The sequence below is a fragment of the Nansenia antarctica genome (genome assembly GCF_963989245.1).
Source record: "Nansenia antarctica genome assembly, chromosome: 4".
In the NCBI taxonomy this organism is placed as follows: Eukaryota; Metazoa; Chordata; class Actinopteri; order Argentiniformes; family Microstomatidae; genus Nansenia; species Nansenia antarctica.
Window position 1 is genome coordinate 25,414,218 of NC_137689.1, and position 22,506 is coordinate 25,436,723.

At 41.1% G+C, this 22,506-nt stretch overlaps 2 protein-coding genes across 4 annotated transcripts in view; both read left to right on the forward strand.

Annotated features, from left to right (window-relative positions):
• The window catches only part of ap2b1 (adaptor related protein complex 2 subunit beta 1), a 55,755-nt gene extending 52,303 nt beyond the window's left edge, over positions 1 to 3,452 (forward strand). For all 3 annotated transcript variants that reach the window (XM_080528361.1, XM_080528362.1, XM_080528363.1), the window contains one exon: positions 1,561 to 3,452. In XM_080528361.1, coding sequence (XP_080384487.1) covers positions 1,561 to 1,635 — 75 coding nt within the window. In that variant the 3' untranslated portion in view covers positions 1,636 to 3,452. The remainder of the gene's footprint in view (positions 1 to 1,560) is intronic.
• Positions 3,453 to 5,150: 1,698 nt separating this feature from the next.
• On the forward strand, positions 5,151 to 21,748 carry rasl10b (RAS like family 10 member B). The gene is made up of 4 exons (XM_080528532.1): positions 5,151 to 5,254; positions 7,134 to 7,532; positions 11,183 to 11,307; positions 20,335 to 21,748. Exons 2-4 carry the CDS (start codon positions 7,221 to 7,223, stop codon positions 20,603 to 20,605), a joined length of 708 nt encoding a protein of 235 aa, XP_080384658.1. The 5' UTR covers positions 5,151 to 5,254; positions 7,134 to 7,220; the 3' UTR covers positions 20,606 to 21,748.
• The last annotated feature ends 758 nt before the right edge of the window (positions 21,749 to 22,506 follow it).

Genomic DNA, 22,506 nt, shown 5'->3' on the forward strand with positions numbered 1-22,506 from the left:
TGGAACCAACCAAGAACCGGTTCTTCTGTCTTGGTGCGAAAGGGGTAATAGAGGTAGTTGTCAGTTGTGGTCTTAGAACTGTCAAGCTCAAGGCTCTTTAGACAACCCGGTGCCCAGCACAATATCCCATTTAATCCTACTATACATAATATGCAAGCAATTGAAGATATTTTACTAATTGGTTGTGCAATTGAAACATTGCTTCGGAAAACACTTTGTCTAGCTTTTAGCAAAATGTCTGAAAGGGGTGACATTGTAGGGACTAGTAAAACATCAGTGGCTGGTGAACCATCAGAAGGGTCAGGACTCTCCAGTCTGAGCTGGTCTACTTGATCCACTGTGGAGATTGACTGCTGCCTTTCCCAACTGCTGCTGTATCGTACCTCTGGTCCCATCTAGCCTATCTGGGTGACTACATTAATCTCCAGATTAGCACCTTTGATAGTTTTACAGGCAGCTGTTCACTGCCTGTTCCCAGATTTCATTACCAGTGCTTTCCCCCGGAGGTAGAGTCTGTTTGGCCTGGCTGGCCAAGCTGTCAATCGGCAGCTAATTAATTGGTAATGAGAGTTAAGTCTGGGTCCATCATAGTGGCCATCAAGCCACAGCCAGGGGCGAACGCAGTCTGAAGTTACCGGCCAGAGACTACTGAAGTTACCTCCTAGAGACTTTTGGTCGAATTGTGCGGTAATAAAACCAAACGTTGGCCTTGTGTCATGAGGAAAGAGGCATGTGCGACAAATGTTTATGATGTATGAGGTGCTAATGATCAGCATTTTCATGATAAGTTGCGTAACTATAGATTTTTGTTTGTTTGTTTAGTTTTAATCCATTTTATTATGTCAGCAACATCAGCATGTTTTTTGGGACGGCACCCCTGACGAAGACACTCCAGGGTTGCCGTGGCAGCCCGGTGGAGAATGTCTGGAGTGGAAGGCTCTAGGCAAGAGATGCAGAGTCAGTGGAAGAGATTCTGAACAAAAGTTTCTTCAAGCAGTTTTTTTGTGATTCTTTTGCCATGATGACTAATGCATGGTATTGTGTGTTTAGCTTACCATACATAGTTAACACATGGGTTTTTCCTCTGTGTTTGACTACAGGCTACATAAAGGATGATATAAACAATCTCCAAGGACAAGTGCTGGGGCTTTGTGTTCCGGTACATAAAGTCCAAACACATTTCGGGGATAAGCAGCTTTTAAATGTTGCTAAGCTGATGAAAGAATGCTCTTAGCCTAGACTTGGTGCCGAGGCCAAATGGATGTTTAAAAGAGACATTTAAATGGTCAAGGACAGGTCTTTGTGAGGCTAATTTATTGGCATATGACTCAGACAAATATATACCTTGGGGACAGCAGCAGAGCATACTGTAATGAGCAGGCCAGCGTCAGAGAAGGTCTGTTAATGACAATGACAATACATTTGATTTGTAACACATTTTTCATTCTTACAATCTCAAAGCATACAGCTTTAATTATTACTGAAATGCTGTGTTATGGTTAGGATTGCCATATTCCCATTCTCCTGCTTACTTGACCCATTCTCTCCTCTTCCACACAGCTCTCCTTGAAGTGCCGGGCTCCTGAGGTGTCTCAGTACGTCTACCAAGTGTACGACTCAGTCCTGAAGAACTGAACTCACCGTCCGTCCCTTTATCCACCACCTTCCACTACACACTCCCTACCCCCAAGAACAAACAGCGGCTTTTAGCATTTGTTGTTGTTGATTATTCCATGCCCTTGTTCCACCTTCTCCACCATCTTTACCTCCATGGGAGAATGTGATATCCCCATTCCATCCTAAACTTAAATGTCTTAATGTCGTCAAATGTGGTTGAATTTCTCCAAAAAGAAGAAATATCATTTATACTCACAAAGCCATGGCCTCCACCTCTTTGTACTGTATTAGGAAAGTGTATATCATATTTGCTTTTTGTTGATTCTTTTTTATTCCTTTTCTGCTTCAGTGGTACTGCTTTTCCCAACCATTCCACAAATGGTTCTCAAATGAGTGATTTGAGTGAGTGGCATCTGCTAAGCTTTTCTGGGCCTGACTACCAGTTGAACCAGTTGCAATGTTTATAGGAAGCAACCAATACAATCCTGGGCCAAGATGGCTCCAGTAAAAGGCGAGAGCAGGGCCAGGGAACATGAAATTGTCAATTTGCCATGATTTTTAAAGCATAGTGGATGTCATTCTGTTCTCTTCTTCGTAACCACTAGGCAAACCACTATTTATGGTAGCTATTATGATGTGTTTGCTTGGATCTGTGCCATTCCTGTTTTATACTGATATTACAGCTGATCATTTCATGCCTCCACTCTTATTTCCCAGTTCCCAATCTGCCACAGCCGTCAAACAATTATATTTGCATTCCTTTATTCCAGATTTTGCTTTTCTGGTTTCAGTGTTGCAGTATTAATATGCCAATTGTGAGTGTGGAATGAGTTGTACATTGTGTAATGCTGATCTCACCTTACTTTGATTCCAATGAAATATGATGCGTTATGTTTTATTATGTACGATTATTATCGCTATTCCATATACAGCTGTTCATCCAAACAAACGTGAGGCCAGGGGCCAAATCTAAACCCTGGGTTAACATCAGTTGATATTGTCATGGTAGGAACCCCATATTGTCAGCAATTATTACAAGTGTATGTGTTTGTATTGCCCTGCAGTTAAAAACACCTTGCTGGAAATTGCTTAATCCTAAAAGTGAATAATATTTAGCGTATGCAAGCAGCCTAAGGACCAGGGTCACCTCTCTATAATACTGTGCAGTGATGTGGTGTAGTTTGTAGACATGAATATCTCTAGAACTCAAATGAAAGATTTTACCCTGTAACCCAGAAGTAGTGTGCTTTGTACTCCATGACAGTCATACATTGGCAACATTTCAGTTATGTACCAAGTCCTCATACGTTTTTATTTGTAAATATATTCAAACAGATTAATGTTATATGTATGACTAACCAGGCTTCCTAGAACACTGGTAGTTGAGCTCAACATTATCTAGCATAAATGGAAGCAGATGTACAGAGCAAGTCTCAAGGGTACCTATTATATCTGCGACGACGTTCTTATTTTGTTGCTATACATGCTGATGTGCCTGTGAAACCTGCATGGAAGCAGTGTCCATATTGCTCCTTCTCCAGTGTCTGTTGACCTCCCTTTGTCAATATGGCACTTTGCAAATTAAAAGGTCCACCAGTGACTGTTGGTTTGTGTCCCAGATGTCGGAGTATAATTTGGTGCATTTTTGTATGACTTTCCCACCATGTACTGCGTGTGAGAATCATACTTGATGTAATTGCTTATAAACCTATCAGCCAGCAATACAGTCAATAACTAACATGACACATCTGAAATTCAATACACATTAGCATGTATAAGCTGCCATCATTCCTTGTCGCCAATCACTTCTTGTCGCCAATCAATTTTATTTCAATAAAAACGATCTCTACGTAACCCAGTGTCTATGTAGGCTATGTATTTACGTACTTATTGCATTCTCATTTCGCTCACTCACGCCCCGTCTCCCATCCATTTAACGTTCAGAAAGTTCTAACCTGTAATCAACCAGATGATAGATGAATTGGGTGAGGCACAGCCAAAGGCCATCCACAGCAGTGCGTAATCGCCTAGCCAACAGACATTGTGCATTCTGAGTGGCCCTCTGTCGAGGATTTTTACGCACCATAGTATGTGCATTGACTGCCTTTCAGATCATTAAGTGTCATGTAGGTTCATAGGCTACATTGTGGGAAATGTACAGTTCTAATGGGAAAAAATATGAGTTAATAATTCCAATAGACCTGATTTAGACTTACATTATACGTTCAAAAGTCGACAGAATGCGCTTTTAATGTCAGAATCAGAATTTACTTTATTTTATCCAATAATGGAGCACATAAGAGTAAACATCTTTGGCTTAGATTCTTCAACATTGGCATTGCAGAATTGCATTACACAATCACAATAATAAAGTAGAGTAAAATAAGTAAAGTAATACTAAGTAATAATTAAGTGATCATTTCCGTAGAGAATTACAGTCTGTGGGTTCACTGTTCACAAACGGCTACATTGCACCTGCATGCTGAGTGTAAAGGATTGTAAAACTGACGTAGACTAGACAGGTACATGGCACGTGGTTACTTGGCAACAGGGGTAAAAAAAAAATACGGTTGCTAAGAAACAGCCGCCTTACTGCCCATCGGTGCAGTGTGTACATATGTTGCACTTTTAGGCTATTTGAGATTAAATCGGTCGCGCACACAGAAAGCCGTTGGAATATCAATTGATGTGCTTTAGTCATTGGCTTTAGTGCCATTGTAAGTGACCAGAATTGGTCTTGCAAGCCATATGCACGTCATTAGAGATATCTTCCTTTTAAACGGTAGTGTTGCAGCATTAAACACTCTAATGGCTGGTTGTGCGTAATCGAACGTGCGTAAAGTGTGGCCGCGCGCTCCGCGCAATAATGTCCCAAAATACCCCGAATCAGAGCTCTGCTCTCAATCCTCCCAACAGTGTAGACTACTAGCCTATATTAACACTTTAACATGGCAGCTACTTCAAAAGCAGGGTTAAATTATAGGGTACACCATCTATGGAGTTGTTGATCGACGTCGCCGCCCATGGCCAAATAAGATACAGATACAGATACAGATACAGATGTATAGATGTCTTCCATACAGGGCTGTGTTCATCGCAACACAGTTGCTTTCGGTTCATGTTAACTGACGTGTTTGAAGAGAGAGCAGTCTAATTACGTGTCTGAAGAGAGAGCAGTCTAATTACGTGTCTGAAGAGAGAGCAGTCTAATGACGTGTTTGAAGAGAGAGCAGTCTCATGACGTGTTTGAAGAGAGAGCAGTCTAATTACGTGTTTGAAGAGAGAGCAGTCTAATGACGTGTTTGAAGAGAGAGCAGTCTAATGACGTGTTTGAAGAGAGAGCAGTCTAATTACGTGTTTGAAGAGAGAGCAGTCTAATTACGGACATATTGATTTCTGGGCCGCCTCCGACGTCTGACGGGCGTTTAGACAGGCGCGTACGTCTCCTCCTCTGGGGAGAGAGAGGGGGTTGTGTCTCCTTCCCTGTGACCACCTGAACACTCTGAGCCACTTCTTCTTTCTCAGTGGAGAGCCAACGGAGGAGGTGGTCCACCCAGCAGCATCCCCCCACAGGTGTATTCAGAGCAGCGCCGTGGAATCACTTCTCTGCATCGGGCACCGTGTACCTGCACGCACGGTAACCATTTAGACGCATCGTGACATTGGAATTATAAGGTTCTATCTCCATTTTTGTAAAAATCGAGTTTTTTTACATAATCTGATCCATTAGGTGTTTATTTATGCCTGTGTGGTGTTATTTTTTTAAATGTTGACATTTTTGAGTTAGTAATTCATAAAATACAAAGGTTCCATCTCACAAAACATAATGGAATGTAAAAACTTTGACGCTCAATATCTCTGAACTACCCTAAACGGAGATAGAACCTTATAATTCTAAGCTCACGATATGTTTATTATCCTTTTTGCAATCTCTAAATCATGTCATCAACATGAATAACATGGACTTTAAATAGATGGTAGCTGTCTAATTCTCAAAATCTGTAAATCTGTTCATTCAAAATCTGTCTAAAAATGCACTCGTCAGAACTTTCTTATCCTTTCCATTTAGCATACATGCTTATTTAAAAGTTTGAATGCTGTCCAGTATTTGGGGGAATTCTATGGTGAATTGGAAGTTTGTTCCGCTAAATGTTACTAGTAGAGTCGGCTGTCCACCATAGGAGTGTTGTTCAAATCTGTATCTTACTGTGTGGTCTTTTGTTCTGAGAAACGAGCTGCATGCTGAGGTAGCTGTCGTTACACGATCATAATGTTCATGCTTTTTTCGGCAACGAGTAGGCTATTTGTTTAGGGTCCACATCATTGCATTGGTAGTGACACCGATTCTGTTGACACTTTAAATGACGGGACAGACAAGTAGTAATGAATTGATATACTTTCAGTAGGCATGACACATGAACACACCAACATGTTCAATATGACTATCACGATATCACTTCTCCACTTTTCATGAAATTACCTTTGAAATTAAAGAGGTTTGTTCATGTTCAGTCACTTTTGAAGATGTGCTTTGTACAGTATCGATTCAATCATGTATCTGTAACACCTTGCAGGGAGGGTGTAAGTAGAGTTTTGAGAAAATGACTGAGAAGAATTAAGCATCTGCCTCCATCTACATATCTGCTAACTCCTCACTATGTTTGATGCTATGTCATGTGTTTTGTATTCCATCTGGGGAACATTGTACTGTACTGTATTGTATTGTACAGGGGGAACATCTTGACTCTTCATTATTGTTACTCCTTTTTATAACTAAAAGCACTTGAGGTGCTAAAATGAGGTGGAGGGTAGTGCTGCTTCAGATATTGGCACATTGGGAATTTTGTGAGGCATATTGTAGAGTTATGAATTATGAATTCATGAGTTATGAATTATGAATCTTTTAGTACAGTTTCAGTTACAGTTTCTTATTTTCATTGACGAACCATTTAAAGTTTGAAACTATCAAGTTGTAATGCCCTGTTGACTGGAGAGGTATCTGAACTGATCTGGCACTAATGAGGTCAGTGAATGTAGGTCATCTATAGTCTAAAAACAAGTTTATTGTAGTCTGCATTTCAGTATGCTGGTTCTGAAATTGCAACAGCACACAAACAGTGCAGAGCTGCACAGCACATAAACACATTTAAGATGATGTCTTCATTTTAGAATATAAAGAAAGGCTTTGGTACACATTCTTAAAAAAAAATCTTGGAGTTATCTAGCTGGTGCCTTTGACTTCCAAGTGACGCTGTACTCCTTCATCTTCGGTGTCCTTGCACTTCTCTCTGTTGCCAAGCAGCTTAGTACTTTTGTTTTCCTTTTGTAAACTAAAGAAAAGGGTGCAGTGTTAAAATAGGCATTCAAAAATAGTCTGAGATATCATGTGCTCCAAATAGAATACATTGGGCTTGTTCCTCATATCTTTCTCTCTTCTCTCCTCCATTTCCCCTCTGTCCTCCATCCCACCACCACCCCCCCCCCCCCTCTCTCTCTCTCCCTCTGCCCTCCCCCAGTGTCCCAGGGGGTGTGGGTGGCCTGTGAATGGGACCGCGTCGTTCCCACCGTGGGGACTATGTGCTGCCCGTGTTTCGCCGGCCTGAATGCACTGGCCCGTGGTTTGCGAGAACAGGGAGGGGGGCGGGGCGGCGGCGCTGGGGGGCCGGGGGTACCGGGGAGGGGCAGGCATGCCCCCTCCCTTCCGCATCGCTGTGCTGGGGGCGCAGGGAGTGGGCAAGACGGCCATCGTCCAGCGCTTCCTCCGCGATGACTACAGCGACGCCCCCTCTGCCCTGGCCCCGCCCAGCCACACCCGGCAGGTCCACCTGTCGGCCGCCGTGCTCAACGGCCACGTGCATGACCTGCAGATCACCGACTACCCCGCCATCGGCAGCTTCCCTGTCAGCTCTCTGCAGGTACTAGGCTGTTACTCTAATGTCTGATGTCTGATGTCTAATGCCTGGAAGTTGGCACAAAAATGTTTTTTGAAAAAAAAAGTTCTTTATGAAGCTGAGTTCCCTGCTTTAATGTGTGTTTTCATTTCCCTGCACGCACGCACACGCACACGCACACACACACACACACACACACACACACACACACACACACACACACACACACACACACTGATCTGACAGTGTAGAGAAAAAGGCCTGTTTAGCCAGCAGCGTTGTCATTGGGGAGAGAAGAGGACAGGCTCTGGAACGTCACATAAAAGGAAGAGTGCTGTTTTATCTGCCAGCTCAAATACCTGACATCCTCAGGAGATGAATGTACTGACAGAGAGACAAGGCTGGTCCATGCATAACAGCCCGTCCTCCCATTTTCACCTCCCCTGACGTAGAGTATTATACAACACACAGGTGATCTGCTGATTGTTGGAAGGTGAGGTTAGAGAGGCTGTGACTCGGTCCACAGTACTGCTGAAGCTCCTTTAAGGCAAACATGTGAAAGCATGGTCTGAGAAGTTAGGCTTTTGAATTTACACAAAAGCAATATTGGTTTTATGTTTTGGATATAACTTTAATCAAAACACTCTTTAGATGATTTATGTTTTTATTTTTATTTTTTTGTAGGATAATCTCTGCGATAAGATAATCGTGAGTGGTGCTTCATCTTGTTGAGTCGTTATGCAAGCACAAACACACATTCACTCTCCTTCAGTAAGGAACTAATCGAAGAGCAGAAACTGAATTACGAAAAGGTTGAATTCAGTCAAGAGCAAATCGTGTTAGGTGATATTCATCAGACAGTGGATGCTGCAAATTAAATTCAGCAAATGAACTGGACTCACCTAATTTTTATGAGTTGCGTCCATGCACCTATGTGCTTGTGTGTGTGTCTGGGTTTCCGTTAACCGGCAATTACCGGTCTTTGTCCGGTAAAATTTGGTGAAGTCCGACAAACTGAAAAGTCGTCGGACATATTGTCCGGTGAAAATAATTCCCTTTGAATACAATTCGCTAAAGCTGGCTGGGTGCGTTCGTAAACACGCTCTGGAAATCCGATCAGCACTCGCGGAACGCCTCTCGTCCAATCGAACGACTTGGTCGCTCTGTGACATCGAAGCCAGCGTGTGCTCCGGCGCTCTCAGAGCGTGTTTACGAACGCACCCCTAGAAGTTTCCAGCCAGCTAGCTGAAGCTGCTACACACACCAGAGCCATGGCGACCGAACGGCAAGTTAAACAACATACTATAAAAGTGACATTGTTTTACTCATTACTCATACGTTTGTTGTCATTCGGCGGTGCTAATAGTCGCTTTCTTTTTTAATTTATTTAATTTATTTTATTTTAGCAGTTTCCCCGAAAGTTAAGTGTTTGTTTTTATATCACTATTTGCACTTCTGGTTAGATGCTAAACTGCATTTTGTTGTCTGGTACTTGTACTCTGCAATGACAATAAAGTTGAATCTCACCTAATCTAATCTAATCTAATCTAAAATAATCTAAAATAATCCCATCACTATTACTCCCTATTTTCATCAGTGTTTCAATCCTTGAATCTGTGATGGAAATCAAGCAAAGCCACTTCAAGTCTCCCCACCACTGACAGCGCTGGGTGTGCCTTTCCTTACACTCTCGGTTATTCCCTGTGGATTTAAAAAACGGTGTTTTGGTTTCTATAATGTGGTCTATTCTCAGTGTTGACGAGCAGCTCAGGGGGCTTTGAGATGGCTAACAGCTAATTAAAGGAGTAATTCCACTCAAAAGGGTAGAAGTAAGCTGACTGTCTGTCTGTCTGTCTGTCTGTCTGTCTGTCTGTCTCTCTGTCAGTGTGCTGGACTACCTATGACTTCCATGGTACCTGGGAACGCGTTGTCGGAGAGAAACGCCCTCTGTACAAAGGACCTACTGACCAAAATCCCTGTTCCCCGTAGCCTACATGCTTGCACTGTTACTGTTCAATAAAATGTTATACATCTAGACATTGTGGTATTTCTTTATATACGTATCCCAGACTGCCTATCAATTGTTTCTCAATAAACAGTTATGTTCTTCCCATTGTCATACTCCCGAGCTAAACGAAATGCCTTCCCAACCAGCGAGACTTATAGAAATGACGTTGTTTTATTGATTTAAAAAAAAAAAAAAGGGTAAAACTGTAAAGAGAAAATAGAAAACTCACATTAATCCCAAACAATTTAACAAACTTCAGTTAACGTAATGTGGAGTCCGTTCATTGATCGATGCTGTCTGTTCAGTTCCCAGTGAGGCGCCCGTTCAGCGCTGGACCCGTTCAGCGCTGGATTTGACGCATGGCATAGCGCGCATACGTCAAATCATGTTATATTATTATATATTATATAGCTCGCATCTAATCGTATCGGATGAGAAATAGACATTAAATGGCATATATAGGCCGCTACACAACAGTAATCACCGCGACAAACAGCTATATTAGATTTGGAGAAAAAAAATATATGATTTTGAAAAATATTTTTTTTATTATATTTTAATATGATGACCGGAATATATCACGTTTGTCCGGTAAATCGAATTGTTCCCGGACACGATGTCCGACGGCAAATTTTTCTAACGGAAACCCTGGTGTGTGTATGAGAGAGACCAAGAGTAGAAATGACCTGTAGGGTGTGTCTGTAGGAGGTGAGGGAGGGACCTGTAGGGTGTGTCTGTAGGAGGTGAGGGAGGGACCTGTAGGGTGTGTCTGTAGGAGGTGAGGGAGGGGCCTGTAGGGTGTGTCTGTAGGAGGTGAGGGAGGGAGGGACCTGTAGGGTGTGTCTGTAGGAGGTGAGGGAGGGAGGGACCTGTAGGGTGTGTCTGTAGGAGGTGAGGGAGGGACCTGTAGGGTATGTCTGTAGAGGTGAGGGAGGGACCTGTAGGGTGTGTCTGTAGGAGGTGAGACAGGGACCTGTAGGGTATGTCTGTAGGAGGTGAGGGAGGGAGGGACCTGTAGGGTGTGTCTGTAGGAGGTGAGGGAGGGAGGGGCCTGTAGGGTGTGTCTGTAGGAGGTGAGGGAGGGAGGGACCTGTAGGGTGTGTCTGTAGGAGGTGAGGGAGGGAGGGACCTGTAGGGTGTGTCTGTAGGGTGTGAGGGAAGGAGGGACCTGTACGGTGTGTCTGTAGGAGGTGAGGATGGACGTGTCGCTGGGGGCCTTCCTGGGCGCCCTTGGAGAAATCCTGTCACATTTTCTTTACTGCATTGTCTCTTATGCTAATTGCTACCCTGTTTTACTTTAGTTTCTTTCCTTGGGGTGAGAAGAGGGGGGATGGGGCGGGCACATTTACATATAATTAGTTTCCTCGTATTTCTGTAACGTGTTTTTCAAAGCACTGAATACTAAATATTTTAAAAAGAAGGTGATAATTGTGTGTATACTATTCTCTCTTGCAATGTTTTATCTGTCTATTGTAATCTCTCCCCTCCTCTGTTCAAATATCCATCACAGTAATAATAGGTAAAGACCATCGATCACAAATTATTATGTCTAGAGAAAATCCATCTTGTTCAATTCTCAAGTCTCAAGTCTCCGGCTAGATGCTTAAATGTTTTACTGGACGATAAACGAAGGTCAACTGACTGCTTCCCCTCCTCTCTCCTTCAGGAGTGGACAGACACCTGCTGCCGCGGTGTGCGTAGCGCCCATGTCTACATTCTGGTCTACGACATCTGCTGCTTCGACAGCTTCGAATACGTCAAGACCATGCGCCAGCAGATCCTAGAGAGCAGGTGAGGACATGGTCTGCATGCCAAATAGGGAGCTGTGCTCCGGCCGGCACGTACGTCTCTTTGAACTCAGTGTGGTAATTACAGGCCCATGAATAGAGCTGCCTTCCCTGGCCCACAATCCGGCAATCAGGGACCGCCGCCGCCACGAGAATATTTGTTTAACGCTTGGACTGAAGTCAACAAGAGCCTGAGTCTGAGACAGTCAAGGTCAAGGGGGTCTTCGTCATCAAAGCAGCAGCTCTTTAACCATTTAGCAAGACACTTTTATCCAAAGCGACTTATAATTAGAAATTACAGGGACAGTCTCCCTGGAGTAATTTAGGGCTAAGTGCCTTACTCAAGGACACACTTAGCGGTGGTGTTCCCAAGTGGGATTTGAACTCATGACCTTCTGATCATCCACTAGGCCACCACTAGCTCTTGTCTTTCGCTTTGTGTCATTTTCTATTTACAGTATCATTTTGAAGACCTGTCTCACTATGATGGAAATGACTCAAGCGACTCACGGTCTTAAAAATGTTACTAATCCTTCTTCAAAAACACGTCTCGGCACATAAGGCAGTGTTTGAACCAACAAACCCCCTCGGCCTTCACTAAGAGAAAGTCGATAATGATTCCTTTCTAAAAACCCGCACATAGCGTCAGTAGCGCTCGCTTGCTCTCAAGGGTCAATAGATCTCTCCCAGAATTAGATTCCCCAAATTCTATAATTAGTCAGGGCAATTAGTTGAAACCATCCCTCCTGGGAACCCAGAGAGTTTTCATCAAACAGACTCTGATATTAATGGGACGAGGAACACTCAGGGACATCAGTTGACGGACGCGGTCAGACAAATGTGGCATACTTGGTTGTCAGTGGAGTGAAGATTTATTGTGATTGTCTGAAGACTGCTTGGACGAGGTCTCGCATCAGTGGGTTGTTGGGAGTCAGGAGGTGACCTTGGTGACAGACATGTGTTTGAGTCGTAATTAAGCCTGTTTCACACTACCACCACCTCCTTTGCAAGTCTCACACACACTCACACACACACACACACACACACACACACACACACACACACACACACACGCACACACACAGGAGTGCTAAGGAGTTGCAATTTAGGGACCCATGTCACAGCATTGCATTGCAGTTGGGAGAGTTCTTTACACCAAACTATATAGCCTACGTATGTAAATACTGACGAAATACTTGGACGAAATTACGTTTTACGTAGCCTGGCTAACTAGCCTAACTTGCCTTTGTCTCTGGACAGTCTGCAACATGGCCAATGCTAGCTGGTTCGTTTGTTTACTTCCAACATGTGTAACAGACCTTTTCTCGGGTGTATTTACTGTCTAGTCGTTGTGTCCCTTCATGCTTTGTGACATGTTGTTGTGACATGTTGTGAGCTTGTAAGCTGACAACACCACTGTTCGCTAGGTGACAGAAGAGGCGGGGCCTGGGTGGGGTCATGGAGGTGGCCTGTAACTGGCAGTGATGGATGGGAGGTGCGGCCGTGCGGTGTGTTTCTCCCCCACCCCCCCCACCCCGGTGGCTGCTGTCACATAGTGTGTAAGCGCCAGGCTGCCACTCACACACTGACAAGCGTCACAGCACCAAGGCCACACAGAGGGCTAATGGTGTCAGCACTCATTCCTGTCACAGCCATTCACCCACCATTAATTTACTGCGTGGGCATGTGCTGCTATGTTGTTGCTATTACATACAAATCATTTTTTAAAGATGTATGTGTTTGAGGCTTTTGCTGGTGAAATCAATGTCACTGATAGATAGATAGATAGATAGATGGATAGATGGATAGATGGATAGACGGATAGATGGATAGACGGATAGACGGAGAGGTAGGTAGAGAGAATAATACAAATCTCGGCTTCTCCTTGATCTGACAGTCTAGGAAAAGTTATTTGGTTCTTTGGAAGGGAACTGTCACAAGCACTAGACATCGTCTCTGGGAGATAAGGAAGAGACAAAAGCTGTGCATGGAAGCCTGGGGACAGATAGAGGAGAGTGATGGCCCGAGTCTTGCTCACAGATAGCGAAGGAGGAGGAACTCAGGGATAGCAGGGAGAGCCTGGTGACAGCTTGTCACCGAGGCAACAGACGCAGCCCTGTAGATAGAACAGGAGTGCCCCAGCCAAGCCCCATGGAGCAGGGCAACAGAGAGGGGACACTCCCGTCACCCACATCAGTCTACAGATGCTCTGTGTACATAGTATACACTATATATAGTACACACACACACACACACACACACACACACACACACACACACACACACACACACACACACACTCTTCAGGAACCCCAGTAGTTTCATGCAGAGCTCTATAATGCCTGACAGTGCAGTGATTTAAAACCTTGCCTCAGTCTTCACTGTCAAGGTGCAGTGCATAAATTAGTCCAAACAGAATATCCTCTGCGCTTAACCATCCTACAAGACTTCCTGATAAAACGTTATTGACAGGGCTGGGGATTTTATTAGTAACAGCGTGAAAACCCTTCAGGATATTTCTTTCAGGCTTCTCTTAATTGGAGGTGAAGGTAAGGTTTAACACTTTATTTTAGTGAACACATATTAGGCATTCATTTGTAAGTGTTTGCTTTCTACTGAAGTCCCTGAAGACACCCCCACACACCCCCACACACACCCCCATACAGCAATGTTATTGTGGGCAAGGTTGAGGTTAAGGAGGCTAGCCAGTAACCCCCAAAGTCGCTGGTTCAATCCCAGGATGTGAACCAGGGAGGGTTCTGAAATCACATTTAACTGGCCAGCTACTACATGACTTATACAGATGAATACAATAAATAAAGACCTAATAAATAGCTATTGGCTACCCAAAAATTGTCCAGTTAGTTACTTCTTAAGCGCTTATTGCATTATACAAATGATTGCCTTATAAGTGTTACAGGTATGGGTGTAAACCTGAGAGGCTTGGGTTAGTTATTCCTTCTCTACTGAATGTTTGTTTACTGCTATTACTATCCTTGCCTGTATGTGATTGTACTTTGGTTGTGGTATTTGATATTTGATATTGACATTTACCATTTGATATGATGGCGGGGGGGGGGGCAAACCACACACATCGCCTACAGAAGTAGTTACCGGTAGACATTAATTTTCCCAAACAAATAGCATGCTTGAAATGTTATGCCCAAATCATCCCGAATTCTCAGCAAAGACTCAATCACTTGATTTAAATTACTTTGAGATAATTCAGGCATGACATGATAAACATTGTTAATTTAGTATGGATTGAAGTCTGCCCATAGACCCCTTTCAGGGGTAAGGAACCAAATATCTAGTTTTGTAATTTGGGTGAACAATCTCTTTAAAACTCAAGATATATGTGTCATGGCTTGATGAAAAGGTCTGCATGTCGGGAATTGTGAAACCTTGCAATCTAGTCAAACAAGTCCTGTTGTGAAAAAAAGAAAAATGCATATGACGAAAATGTAAGCGATGAAGAACCCACTTAATCATAACAGTTTTACATTTACTAAATACCTACACTTTGTTAGCAAACTTGGGTGGGGGGTAGTATTCGTATTTGTCTGGGGGTGTATCCCCTTCGTTTCACCCAACCCACATCCTCATAAATAGCCATTTGCGTGTGTGTCTGTTTGTTGACAAGACGGACGCTGCCATCCACAACTTTATCCACAAGGAAAGTTTTGTTGATCAACATACTATTCACAGGACTGTGGTCTGTCAACATATCTTCTGCTTTGTTTTTGGTAAGTGTGAGCTATATGCGTTATTTACTAAGCTGTGTGTACAGTGGGGGAAATAAGTATTGAACACATCAACATTTTGTCCAGGAAATGTATTTCCAATGAGCCTATTCAAGTGAAATTTGCACCAGACTTTGGTAATAACTCAAACAATCCAGACAAAAAATTGAAACATTAAACCCATAATATGGGTTATGTAAATGGTTATGTGTAATAAAGTGGAATGTATATAAGTATTGTAATATAGTATTATTTAGTATAGTATGATATATTATGATGTAATATAGTAAGCATCACAAAAAAGGGGGAAAAGTATGATATAAATATATCATACTACTATTTTCTTTTTTTCCTTCTTTTTTTCCTTTTTTGTAATACAAAAGCAGTGAAATGTAAGAGCAACATGGACACACACATTTATAATATGATATAGTACTATACCAATACGATATACCTAGTATGATGTAGTATAGTATGTAGTAGTATAATATGTTGTAGTATGATTTATAGTTGTATTGTTGTAGTATAGTATAGGGGACTGGTGTTTCCCTATCATATCCTAGGTTTCCCTTTATATTGGGAAACCTAGGATATAAAGGGGAAACCTAAAAGGGAAACCTAGGATAGAGAAAACTAGGATAGAGAAAACTAGGCTATACAGGGAAACCTAGAATATAGAAACCTAGGATATAGAGGGAAACCTAGGTTAGAGAAAACTAGGCTATAAAGGGAATCCTAGAATATAGAAACCTAGGATATAGAGGGAAACCTAGGATATAGAGGGAAACCTAGGATATAGAGGGAAACCTAAAATATAGAAACCTATGATATAAAGGGAAACCTATGATATAAAGGGAAAACCTAGAATATAAAGAAACCTAGGATATAAAGGGAAACCTAGGATATAAAGGGAAACCTAGGATAGGGAAACCTAGGATATAATGGGAAACCTAGGATATAAAGAGAAATCTAGAATATAAAGAGAAACCTAGAATATAGAAACCTAGGATATAGGGAAACATAGGATATAGAAACCTAGGATATAAAGGGGAAACCTAGGATATAAAGGGAAACCTAGGATATAAAGGGGAAACCTAGGATATAAAGAGAAAACTAGGATAGAGAAACCTAGGATATAAAGGGAAACCTAGGATAGAGAAACCTAGGATATAAAGAGAAACTAGGATATAAAGAGAAACCTAGGATATAGGTTTAGAGGGAAACCTAGGATATAAACGAAAACCTAGAATATAGAAACTTGGATATAGAGGGAAACCTAGAATATAAAGGGAAACCTAGGATATAGAAACCTAGGATATAAAGGGGAATCCTAGAATAGAGAAACCTAGGATATTGTAGTAAAATATATAGTAAAAAAAAGTATTGAGTATTCAATACTTGCGAGAAGCCTTTGTTTGTAATGACAGCTTCAAAGCGCTTTCTGTATGAAGTAATTACTAATCGCCCACAGTATTCAGGTGTGATTTTGACCAATTGCTAGTTGTTTCTCCTCTTGTGGTACTGGCAAACTTCATATCATCGAAGGAACAATGAATTATGGAGCCATGTACAGAGAGATTCTTGAGATGAACCTGCTGCCATCCACCAGGATGCTGAGGATGAGACGTGGGTGGACCTTCCAGCAGGACAACGATCCAAAGCATACAGCAAAGGAAACGTGCAATTGGTTTGTTTGAGTTAATACCAAAGTCTGGTGCAAATTTCACTTGAATAGGCTCAATGGAAATACATTTACTGGACAAAATGTTGATGTGTTCAATACTTATTTCCCCCACTGTATGGCTAGCCAAACAGGTATTAGCTTGTTAGCTAGCTAGCTAGCTTTGTTAGAGAGCTGACGGTGGTTTTGTGTGTTGTGTACGAACGTCCACAAGTTATTGTGTGTGTGTGTGTGTGTGTGTGTGTGTGTGTGTGTGTGTGTGTGTGTGTGTGTGTGTGTATGTTTACAAGGCTAGCCGTGTTAGATTGTTAGCTAGTTTTGTTAGAGATAGAAAATGTAAATGCTTTTGTAATGAACGGTAATGTTATGTGGAATCAAAAATAATAATTCATTCATGAAGTGCACTTCATTCATATTTAGCAGCTTGATGTATGGATGCTGGAATGGTGCTGATTTGTAGATTTGCTGTAGAATAATACTGTGGATTCAAACAATTTCACTACTCTACTTCGTTATGTGCAGTATGTCAGGATGACTTCAACAAGTACAGTACAATATTCATGAGAGTCTATGAGTGGAAAGCCTGCAAGCCCACGCTATTGAAGTGTCCACACCTCTGAAATGTGTCTTACAGAAAGACAAGGAGAGAGGTTCTGAGAGATGAGACCTTGATCAGAGTCACCAGCACTTCAGGTATTTGTCATTGTATTACTATGATTACTACAATACTATGATGGCTGCACATCCCTGGTTAATGTGATCACTCTATAACCTTTGCACTACTGATGTTTACAATACTACCTTTGCACATACTGTATATTGCACATTGCACATTGTCTCCTGATATAGTTTATTTTATACTTCTGCACATTAGATACTGTACGGTACTAAACTACCTCATTGTACAAGCTACCAAGCTGTACATAACTCCTAACTGTATACCTCTAAACTAAACTGATGTTTACAATACTACCTCTGCACATACTATATATTGCATAGTTATCACTACCATTCTTGTTTTATTTATATCATGTTCTTATATCACTATTTGCACTTTTAGTGAGGCTGATAGGCATAACAATTGTGCATTTTATGACTTAATCATGAAACTTTCTACAGTGTTTCTATAGACTGTAAACTTCATCTTTAGACGTGGAACCACTTCAGATTTGATCTCTGGCGTCAGGTAGACTCTAATGTCACTAATTTTCAGGAGTAAAATATTTCTGAAAATCATTCTCGAATTTTACTGTGCAATCTACAACTTCCATTAACTGCAATGTATAATGTCTGCTTGAGTGCATTATGACATCAAATGGAATATTTAGAATGTATGCAACATTCTTAGAACATGGAAGCAATTTACGATGAGAGGAAGGAGGTTGTGGACTCATTTACCACTGGTACAGGGTTGGAAAACCCATGTACAGTGGTAAATTAGTCCACAACCCCCTTCCTCTCATGGTCAATTGCTTTTCTACAACAGCCACCACATAATATAAAAAAATAAATACACAGTTGTAACATTAAATTCATGTATTTACAATCATTAATCGTTTCAGAATACATATATCCTTCCGCCACAGAATACAGTCCCGTAAACAAGATCAACGATTGCATTGTAGGTCAGCACAGGTGGTTATATGGTCAGCGCTCGCTACGCCACCTAAGCGCCCCAGCACAGGTGTTCTTAATCAGATTGATTGGGAGGCGCATTGATACTGGAAATGTGGTCTGAACTGAAGGTTGTTGGGATATTTACCACTGTTGCTAGCCAATCAGAATCCAGTATCCAAACATAGTATACTATGTTCTTTTTTATAAAAAATGTTCACTTAATTTTGTTATATCATTTTTATCATTCTATGATCTATGATCCTATAGTATAATATGATATATTATTATCGTTCTAAGGAAAAAATAAATAAAGTGAAGAAAAAGAAGAAAAAAAACCCTCATTATTTTTATCATTCTATGATCATTCTAACATTCTATAGTATAATATGATATATTATTATCATATATTAATTCTTATATTATTATTATTATTATTATTATTATTATTATTATTATTATTATTATATTATTATCATTCTATGGAAAAAATAAATAAAGTGAAAAAAAAGAACATACCGGTACTATTTTTTTCCACTAATTTGTTTTTCTCATTTTTCTCATTCTATGATCATGATAGAATGATAGAATGATCATAGAATCATTCTATCATTCTATAGTATAATATGATATATTATTATCATTCTAAGGAAAAATAAAGTGAAAAAATAAATTAAAAAATATTTTTTTTTTTTTTTCACTTTATTTAAAAAAAAATCATTTTTATCATTCTATCATTCTATAGTATAATATGATATATTATTATCATTCTAAGGAAAAAATAAATAAAGTGATACTTTTTTTTTCATTTTATTATTTTGTATACTTTTTATCATTCTATGCTCAGTCTATCATTCTCTAGTATAATATGATATATTATTATAATTATAAGGAAAAATAAAAATAAAAATGAAAAAAACCTGACCCCTAACCCTAACCCTATGATTATTCTATCAGTCTATAGTATAATATGCTATATTATTATCATTCTAAGAAAAAAAAACAAGAACAGTATACTATAAAATGTTTCACTTTATTTATTTATTTTATAATTTTTAGCATTGTATGATCATTCTATCATTCTAGAGTTCTAGAGTTCTAAAGTTTACAGTCTATAGAAACACTGTAGAAAGTTTCATGCTTTAGTCATAAAATGCACAATACCTTCCATATATGAGCTTATCTGCCGCACTATTTTGGTTGGATGCTAAACTACATTTTGTTGTATAGTACTGGTACTCTGCGATGACAATAAAGTTAAATCTAATCTAATGAACAATTCTATTTTATGGACATAGTAGTTTTTCATAAATAAATGGTGTGTTGGTAACAGTGGGCAATCATTTTAAATGTACTGTCTTCTATTTTTATTACAGCTTTGATGCCCAGAGGGGATGGGATGGGACTTAACCAAAGTCCCACTACTAGATGCTTTATGGACTATAATGATAAATGTATACACACGGACACAACATTATTATTTTTTACTATTCTATTATTGTATTGCTCAATTGTATCTTGCCTTATATAATTTTCCTTTTGCCATTTTTCCATTACCATTTTGTTTTCTCTTGCTACTGCAATGTCGACTGAAACTGAAGCCATAAGAATTTGACTCTCTTGTACTTGTATAATTGGTTGTAATAAACTTTTGTCACACATGGCAATAAAGAATCATGAATTATTATTATTTAGCAATTTAAACATGTCAACCCTGCAAGTTTGTTTCCTGAGGGTTAGCTGACAGGTAGATAATGACAGGTAGTGTAATGGGAGAGTGGTTGAGGGTGGAGTTAACCAGCTATTGTCCCACCCATTACCTGCCTATGAAAAGCGTCTGTGAAAACTTTACGGCTAAATTTCTCTGTTTGTTGATTTGGGGGGTATCAACATTAAAATACGCATAACTTCTTCAATTTGTTTCAGATTTCAATGTATGAGACAACAAAATGTCTGTTTCCTCATGCCACTGTGTGTGTCTCCCTCTCCACAGGGTGGTGGGCACAGCAGACACGCCTATCCTGATCGTGGGGAACAAACGGGACCTGCAGCGGGGGCGGGTCATCCCGCGCCATAACGTGTCGGACCTGGTGAGGAAGAGCTGGAAGTGCGGCTACGTGGAGTGTTCGGCCAAGTTCAACTGGCACGTACTGCTGCTGTTTGGAGAGGCGCTCCGCAGTGTGGGCTGTGCCCGCTGCAAACATGTCCACGCCACCATACGCTTCCAACGTGCCCTGCGGAGGGAACGCTGTGCTCTCATGTGACTGACCATGATAGGTGGCTGGCTGCGTGTCCATGTTTGGACCACCCAAGACTGATCATCACACCACATCATAGAACTGTGGTTCCAGCCCTCTAGTTGCTCCTCAATTCAGCCTTGATCAGGGATGGAGGCAAGAGTCTATCTATCTATCTATCTATCTATCTATCTATCTATCTATCTATCTTTGATAAATGCTCCCTTGCATCCTTGACCTTGGAGGCAGCTATACCAACCAAAATCCCTGGCAGTGTGATTCTGAACTCATTCAAATGCACTAAAGGAACTTTCCAGCATCTGGTAGTTGTTTTCAGACCAGACTGATCATGTTGTGCATCGTCTGACTAACCTGGGTGCTGACTGATGTTTGATACATTGCTGGTGTCAATGCCCCCTCTGGAGTGGCTACCATCTGCTGATGCGGGGGCAGATGGAGCCTTCAGGTCGCGGAGTTCAATGATTTCTCTCTCTGTCTGATATCTTTCTTAAAAAGCACTGAAAGTTTGTTTGTACCAGTCAGAGGTTACTGTTTTGTCAATTCCCACCAGAGAACTAAGATAGTCAATGAAAATCTCAGTGAGGTATCTGTTCGGTTTAAAGTCCGCTGTGAACTTTTGTATTAGCTCAAGGTCTTACGCTTTTGATGCTCGGCAGAGCTCTGTCAAGAAAACCCATTACATTTGAAGAAAGTCAAATGCTGGAAACTGCAAATGTTGCCAAGCACCCATGTTGCACTTCCTCTCCACATTATTGTACAGTCCATCCTAAATCTGCACCTGTAGAAGCCAGTCGCCTATTGTAAGTGTATACTGTATCTCTTTACAAACACAAATAAAACCTGACTGTTTTTAAAGAGGTACTGTATTGCCCAGAGAGGTTCAAACTGGAGGATGGATGCTTCCATACTATCTACCTAAGTTATTTTTTCTGAGTGGGGCAGTCCCACTCATATTTTTCATTTTAGTGAAGACAGACAGGAAAGTAAGGAGAAGAAGGGAGAGAGAGGGCATGTCAGCAGGGCAATGGCCGGATTCGAACCCATGCCAACATCGGCATATGTGTGCACTGTTGACCGTGGTGCGAGATCACTGGACCACCCCAGGCCACATACTAGTATCTACCTGTTTAAAAGAGGTTTCTCTCAAATATGATGAACAGAGCAATAAATGTATGCTTTAATCCTGATTAACTGGTAAAACAAATAATTAAAAAGACAGAAATGTGGGTTTAAGGTGGGCAATACTACTGTAACTATGTACATCTTTGGTCCTACAGTGTGACATGACAATATTGTTATCACCTCCCAGCCTGGAGCATTGAACCTGAATACCAACAGTACATTTGAGCAGTTGCAAGTTGGAACAAATTTAGGGCAGTAACTGTGAGTAACGTACAGTGTGTCTTTTATGTTATTGACAATATGGACAGGTTACAGGTCTTGATGGCTGGATTGCCTCAAATGTAAGTGACAACCATTGGAAACGTAACAGCACTGAACTACTGTAGTGTCCTCTGATGTGAACACGCCTGATCCTGACCTGAATAATAATGACTTTATATGCTAATGAGCTACCGGCCTCTGTATCGTTATGACGATCTTTGACATACGTTTTTAGGATTAGAATGAGACCCGGCTCCTAGTTTGTCACATAATTGCGTCATCATATTCAATATTCTACTCGGAGACTGCCTATAATTATTTGATCTGGTCGGTCCATGATACACACAGCTAAAGTTCTCACAGACTTTCTCATGGTGCCATAGAAAGTGCGCAGTCAGGCACGGCTGCCCTTCCCTTCTCTCCCCAGCCACAGACTGCTAGACTGAACGTTCCCCTTCTCGCCTTCATTACACATTCAAGTCTTTGGGACACTGACAAAAAAACTCATAATTCCTGGCTACCTG